The sequence below is a fragment of the Hypanus sabinus genome, unplaced genomic scaffold (genome assembly GCF_030144855.1).
Source record: "Hypanus sabinus isolate sHypSab1 unplaced genomic scaffold, sHypSab1.hap1 scaffold_984, whole genome shotgun sequence".
Taxonomy (NCBI): domain Eukaryota; kingdom Metazoa; phylum Chordata; class Chondrichthyes; order Myliobatiformes; family Dasyatidae; genus Hypanus; species Hypanus sabinus.
The window spans coordinates 1-7,503 of record NW_026781840.1 but is presented as its reverse complement, the minus strand read 5'-3'; the positions used below and the strand labels follow the sequence as shown (position 1 = coordinate 7,503).

Genomic DNA, 7,503 nt, shown 5'->3' with positions numbered 1-7,503 from the left:
GGTCTGACCCGGGGGATACGGAGACGGGAACTGTGCACGGTGCTCCCGGTGTGTGGGTCTGACCCGGGGGATACAGAGACGGGAACTGTGCACGGGGCTCCCGGTGTGTGGGTCTGACCCTGGGGAATACGGAGATGGGAACTGTACACGGTGCTCCCGGTGTGTGGGTCTGACCCGGGGGGATACAGAGACGGGAACTGTGCACGGTGCTCCAGGTGTGTGGGTCTGACCAAAGGGGATACGGAGACGGGAACTGTGCACGGTGCTCCCGCTGTGTGGGTCTGACCCAGGGGGATACGGAGACGGGAACTGTGCACGGTGCTCCCGGTGTGTGGGCCTGACCCGGGGGGGATACGGAGACTGGAAAAGTGCACTGTGCTCCCGATGTGTGGGTCTGACCCAAAGGGATACGGAGATGGGAACTGTGCGCAGTGCTCCCGGTGTGTGGGTCTGACCCAGGGGGGATACGGAGACGGGAACTGTGCACGGTGCTCCCAGTGTGTGGATCTGACCCAGGGGGATACGGAGACGGGAACTGTGCACGGTGCTCCCGGTGTGTGGGTCTGACCCGGGGGGATACGGAGATGGGAACTGTGCACGGTGCTCCCGGTGTGTGGGTCTGACCCAGAGGGATACGGAGACGGGAACTGTGCACGGTGCTCCCAGTGTGTGGGTCTGACCCAGGGGGATACGGAGACGGGAACTGTGCACGGTGCTCCCAGTGTGTGGGTCTGACCCAGGGGGATACGGAGACGGGAACTGTGCACGGTGCTCCCGGTGTGTGGGTCTGACCCGGGGGGATACAGAGACGGGAACTGTGCACGGTGCTCCCGGTGTGTGGGTCTGACCCGGGGGGATACAGAGACGGGAACTGTGCACGGTGCTCCCGGTGTGTGGGTCTGACCCGGGGGGGTACGGAGACGGGAACTGTACACGGTGCTCCCGGTGTGTGGGTCTGACCCAGGGGGATACGGAGATGGGAACTGTGCACGGGGCTCCCGGTGTGTGGGTCTGACCCGGGGGATTCAGGGACGGGAACTATGCACGGTGCTCCAGGTGTGTGGGTCTGACCCAGGGGGATACGGAGACGGGAACTGTGCACGGTGCTCCCGGTGTGTGTGGGTCTGACCCAGGGGGATACGGAGACGGGAACTGTGCACGGTGCTCCCGGTGTGTGGGTCTGACCCGGGTGGATATGGAGACGGGAACTGTGCACGGTGCTCCCGGTGTGTGGGTCTGACCCGGGGGGATACGGAGACGGGAACTGTGCACGGTGCTCCCGGTGTGTGGGTCTGACCCAGGGGGATACGGAGACGGGAACTGTGCACGGTGCTACTGGTGTGTGGGTCTGACCCAGGGGGATACGGAGACGGGAACTGTGCATGGTGCTCCCGGTGTGTGTGGGTCTGACCCGGGGGGATACGGAGATGGGAACCGTGCATGGTGCTCCCGGTGTGTGTGGGTCTGACCCGGGGGGATACGGAGATGGGAACTGTACACGGTGCTCCCAGTGTGTGGGTCTGACCCAGGGGGATACGGAGACGGGAACTGTGCACGGTGCTCCCGGTGTGTGTGGATCTGACCCAGGGGGATACGGAGACGGGAACCGTGCATGGTGCTCCCGGTGTGTGTGGGTCTGACCCGGGGGGATACGGAGATGGGAACTGTACACGGTGCTCCCGGTGTGTGTGGGTCTGACCCGGGGGGATACAGAGACGTGAACTGTGCACGGTGCTCCCGGTGTGTGGGTCTGACCCAGAGGGATACAGAAATGGGAACTGTACACGGTGCTCCCGGTGTGTGTGGGTCTGACCCAGAGGGATACGGAGATGGGAACCGTGCATGGTGCTCCCCGTGTGTGTGGGTCTGACCCAGGGGGATACGGAGACGTGAACTGTGCACGGTGCTCCCGGTGTGTGGGTCTGACCCAGGGGGATACGGAGACGGGAACTGTACACGGTGCTCCCGGTGTGTGGGTCTGACCCAGAGGGATACAGAAATGGGAACTGTACACGGTGCTCCCGGTGTGTGTGGGTCTGACCCAGGGGGATACGGAGATGGGAACCGTGCATGGTGCTCCCCGTGGGGGTCTGACCTGGACTACCGCGCGCTGACCCCTTTCTCTACCCGTCCTGCCCAAGCCTCCCTCCCTCCCTCGTCCCTCGCCTCGACGTGGAGGTGTCCCACCGGCGTCTACTTGAAGCGATGAACTCGTGTCGCTGGCTGCTCCCGCCGCTCTTCGTCCGCAGCCGTAGGTCGGAACGCCAGCTCTGCCCCATGCCAAGCTCGTCCTCCCGTGTGCGGCAGGATCTCTTCCCTCCGGCTGGTGTCCCTCCGCTGGCTCGGTGTGGAGACGGGGCAGGATAGAGTCTCGCCCGGATTCTGTCTGGATCAAACGGCATCGGGTCTCCAGGGAGAGAAGGTCCGGTCACAGAGCAGAAAGATCTCAGGTGAAAACTGGGGCGCTCGAGGGGAACGGCAGGTGCGGTTTAACCCGGTCAGGTGCGAGTTTCTGCCCTTCGGGCGGGCAGACGTAAAGGGTTAGGGCACAGTTAATAACTCTTAACACACACAGAAGGCATCTCGGGGGGGTGGGGGTGAGAGTGGCCCCACGGGGAGACGGGGGCAGTAAAGAGGGCGCCAGGCAGGGTTGCCTCCGTCGGACGGGCGCTGAGCCCAGGAGCCGGGAGGTCACGTTACAACCGTATAAAACTCTGGTCGGGCCGGACTGGGAGTACCCCGTTACAGGGACGGGCAGGGGGGCTTTGGAGAGGGTCCACAAGGAGTTCAGAGAGCGTGGAGCGGTTAGACAAACTTGGGTTGTTTTCTCTGGAGAGGCTGAGGGGAGACCTGAGGGAGGTTTGCGAGTTGACAGGAGCTGCAGATAGACAAGTGAGTCTTTCTCTCCAGGGTGGAGATGTCCAGCACCAGGGGACAGAAGGTTAGTATGAGAGGGGGAAGGATTAAAGGGGACTTTCGGGGGCAACTCCTGTTTTTTTGGACAGAGAGTGGTGGGAACTGTGCACGGTGCTCCCGGTGTGGGTCTGACCCAGGGGGATACGGAGACGGGAACTGTGCACGGGGCTCCCGGTGTGTGGGTCTGACCCGGGGGATTCAGGGACGGGAACTGTGCACGGGGCTCCCGGTGTGTGGGTCTGACCCGGGGGATATGGAGATGGGAACTGTACACGGTGCTCCCGGTGTGTGGGTCTGACCCGGGGGGATACAGAGACGGGAACTGTGCACGATGCTCCCGGTTTGCGTGGGTCTGACCCGGGGGGATACGGAGACGGGAACTGTGCACGGTGCTCCCGGTGTGTGGGTCTGACCCGGGGGGATACAGAGACGGGAACTGTGCACGATGCTCCCGGTTTGCGTGGGTCTGACCCGGGGGATACGGAGACGGGAACTGTGCACGGGGCTCCCGGTGTGTGTGGGTCTGACCCGGGGGGATACGGAGACGGGAACTGTGCACGGGGCTCCCGGTGTGTGGGTCTGACCCTGGGGAATACGGAGATGGGAACTGTACACGGTGCTCCAGGTGTGTGGGTCTGACCCAAGGGGATACGGAGACGGGAACTGTGCACGGTGCTCCAGGTGTGTGGGTCTGACCCGGGGGGATACGGAGATGGGAACTGTGCACGGGGCTCCCGGTGTGTGGGTCTGACCCGGGGGATTCAGGGACGGGAACTGTGCACGGGGCTCCCGGTGTGTGGGGTCTGACCCGGGGGATATGGAGATGGGAACTGTACACGGTGCTCCCGGTGTGTGGGTCTGACCCGGGCGGATACGGAGATGGGAACTGTGCACGGTGCTCCCGGTGTGTGGGTCTGACCCGGGGGGATACAGAGACGGGAACTGTGCACGGTGCTCCCGGTGTGTGGGTCTGACCCTGGGGAATACGGAGATGGGAACTGTACACGGTGCTCCCGGTGTGTGGGTCTGACCCGGGGGATACGGAGACGGGAACTGTGCACGGTGCTCCCGGTGTGTGGGTCTGACCCAGGGGGATATGGAGACTGGAACTGTGCACGGTGCTCCTGGTGTGTGGGTCTGACCCAAGGGGATACGGAGACGGGAACTGTGTACCGTGCTCCAGGTGTGTGGGTCTGACCCAGGGGGATACGGAGATGGGAACTGTGCACGGTGCTCCCGGTGTGTGGGGTCTGACCCGGGGGGATACGGAGACGGGAACTGTACACGGTGCTCCCGGTGTGTGGGTCTGACCCAGGGGGATACGGAGACGGGAACTGTGCACGGTGCTCCAGGTGTGTGGGTCTGACCCGGGGGGATACGGAGACGGGAACTGTGCACGGTGCTCCCGGTGTGTGGGTCTGACCCAGGGGGATATGGAGACGGGAACTGTGCACGGTGCTCCCGGTGTGTGGGTCTGACCCGGGGGATACGGAGACGGGATCTATGCACGGTGCTCCCGGTGTGTGGGTCTGACCCAAGGGGATACGGAGACGGGAACTGTGCACGGTGCTCCAGGTGTGTGGGTCTGACCCAGGGGGATACGGAGACGGGAACTGTGCACGGTGCTCCCGGTGTGTGGGTCTGACCCAGGGGGATACGGAGATGGGAACTGTACACGGTGCTCCCGGTGTGTGGGTCTGACCCGGGGGGATATGGAGACGGGAACTGTGCACGGTGCTCCCCGCTGTGTGGGTCTGACCCGGGGGGATACGGAGACGGGAACTGTGCACGGTGCTCCCGGTGTGTGTGTCTGACCCAGGGGGATACGGAGACGGGAACTGTGCACGGTGCTCCCGGTGTGTGGGTCTGACCCAGGGGGATACGGAGATGGGAACTGTGCACGGTGCTCCCGGTGTGTGGGTCTGACCCGGGGGATTCGGGGACGGGAACTGTGCACGGTGCTCCCGGTGTGTGGGTCTGACCCATGGGGATATGGAGACGGGAACTGTGCACGGTGCTCCCGGTGTGTGGGTCTGACCCGAGGGATTCGGGGACGGGGAACTGTGCACGGTGCTCCCGGTGTGTGGGTCTGACCCGGGGGGATACGGAGACGGGAACTGTGCACGGTGCTCCAGGTGTGTGGGTCTGACCCGGGGGGATACGGAGACGGGACCTGTGCACGGTGCTCCCGATGTGTGGGTCTGACCCAGGGGGATACGGAGACGGGAACTGTGCACGGTGCTCCCGGTGTGTGGGTCTGACCCAGGAGAGGTGTCGAGCCCCCAAACCCGCCCCCTCCCCAGGGGCCCGTCAGCCCAATGTGACGGAGGAGGTGTGGAGGGTGCCCGTGGCCTCGGCCGACCCCCGCCTCGCCAGCAGGCAGCCCAGCGTCCGGCGTGGCCACTCGGCGCACAGCAGGTAGACGGTGGGGTTGGCCACGGCACTGGCGAAGGCTAGGGGGGCCGTCACCTCCTGGGCCCAGCACAGGCTGCAGCTTGGGGCCCCGCCCCGCCAGCGGTTAGCCAGGCCCGCGGCCTGCAGTGCCCGAAAGGGCAGCCAGCAGGCAGCAAATGCAGCCGCCACCGCCCGCACCAGGGCCACCGACCGCCGCATCCTCCGGTCCCTCCGCCGCCTCTGCAGGGGCCCCCCCCTCAGCCGGCGGCCCACCTCCCAGTTGCAGGCCAGGATCAGGCCCAGGGGCAGTGCGAAGGTCCCGGCCCAGTAGGCCAGCGAGAGGCCCGGGGGGAGGGTCCCCCGTCTCGGTGCAGTAGGTGGCCCCCTGCTGGCTGGACGGGGCCTCCAGGCCGCGACGCCAGAGCACGGGCATGGCCAGGATCAGGGCTGTGGCCCAGACCCCCAGGGCCAGCAGCAGGGCCCGGGAGCGGGGCCGGAGCCGGCCGTGGGTCCCGGGACGGGCGGCGGCTAGCAGCCGCTCCAGGCTGGTCAGGGCCAGCAGCAGGACGCTGGCGTGGGCCCCGGCCGCCGCCAGGTAGGCCCCGGCCCGGCAGGCCTCCTCGCTGAAGCGCCAGCTCCCCTCCCGCCGCCAGGTGTCAGCCCAGAGCGGCAGCGGGAGCACCAGGATCAGGTCGGCCAGGGCCAGGGCTGGCACGAAGGGGCCCGGGGCCGCCCCGGGGCCCCTCTGCCAGGCCTGGGCCCCGGCCACCAGCAGCAGCAGCAGGTTGGCCGGGAGGCCCAGGGCGAAGGTGAGGGAGTAGGCGGTGCACAGGAAGTCCCCGGCCCCCGGGGGCGGTTGGCAGGAGTGGCTCCCATCGTCACCGCCGTTGTAGTAGTAGTAGTCACCGTACTCCTCGGTGGAGTTGGCCATGATGTCTAGGCCTCTCTCTCTCTCTCTGCCTCCCCCCCCTCTGTCTCTGTCTGTCTCTTTCTCCTCTTCCACCCTCTCTCCCACCACTCTTTCTCTCAATCCCTCCCCCACTCTCTTCACCAGTCTCTCTCTCTTTCTCTCTCCCCACGTCTCCTTCCTCCCTCGATCTTGCCCACTCTCCTCCCTCACTCTCTCTACTTTAGGCCCGGGACACCCTTACTCCCTATTTCTCTCTCTCTCTCTCTCTCTCTCTCTCTCTCTCTCTCTCTCTCTCTTTCTGTCTCTCTCACTCTGTTTTTCTGTCTGTCTCCCCCCACTACCTCTCTCCTTCTCTCTCCCTTTCTCTCCGTCTCTTTATCTCTCTCTCTCTGTCTCACTCTGTTTCTCGGTATCGTCCTTCTCCTCCCCCTGCTCCCTCTCTATCTCTCTCTCTCTCTCTCACTCACTCACTCTGTCTCCGTCTCTCTCTCTCTCTCTCTGACTCTTGGTCGCTCTCTCTTTCTGTCCTTCTCCCCCTCTCTCTCAGTCTCCCTGTCTGTTTTTCTACCCACCACCCTCTCTCCTTCTCTCTCCCTTTCTCTCCGTCTCTTTATCTCTCTCTCTCACTCACTCACTCTGTCTCTCTCCGTCTCTCTCTCTCTGACTCTCGGTCGCTCTCTCTCTTTCTGTCCTCTCCCTCTCACTCCCTCTCTCCTTGTCTTCCTCTCTTGCTCTCTCTCTCCCCTCCCTCTCTCTCCCTCCCCGTCTGTCTGTCTTTCTTTTCCTCTTTTCCTCTAACTTTGCTGCGCACTTCCTCTCCCTCACTCTCTCTCTCTCTCTCTCTCTCCCTCACTCTCTCTCTCTCTCTCCCTCACTCTCTCTCTCTCTCTCCCTGTCTCTCTCTCCCCCTCTCCCTCCCTCCCTCTTCCTCTCCCTCTCTCTTTCTCTCACCCAGAGTAAAGCTGTGAATAACAGTCCAACTCACCTGACCTCACCCAATGACAAAAACAACCTCTTGCCCATCGTTAGTGCAGGGGAGGGGCATAGGGGAGGAAGGGGTTGACGGAGGCGGGGAGGATTGTAGAGGAAGGAGGGGGATGGTGGAAGCGGGGAGAGAGAAGGTGACGGGGAGGGTTGTAGGGGGAGGGAGGGGGGTGACGGAAACAGGGAGGGGTGTAGGGGAGGGAGGGGTGCGGAGATGGGGAGGGGTGTAGGGGAGGGAGTGGGTGATGGAGAGGGGGGGGTGTAGGGGAGGGAGGAGGTGATGATGGGGGGTGTAGGGG

At 64.3% G+C, this 7,503-nt stretch overlaps 1 protein-coding gene across 1 annotated transcript; it reads right to left on the bottom strand.

Moving 5' to 3' along the window:
- Window positions 1-5,222: 5,222 nt before the first annotated feature.
- On the bottom strand, window positions 5,223-6,249 carry LOC132390606 (probable G-protein coupled receptor 25). Its single transcript, XM_059963208.1, has 2 exons — window positions 5,742-6,249; window positions 5,223-5,695 (listed from the first exon to the last, which is right to left on the bottom strand). Exons 1-2 carry the CDS (start codon window positions 6,239-6,241, stop codon window positions 5,227-5,229), a joined length of 969 nt encoding a protein of 322 aa, XP_059819191.1. The 5' UTR covers window positions 6,242-6,249; the 3' UTR covers window positions 5,223-5,226.
- Window positions 6,250-7,503: the final 1,254 nt, after the last annotated feature.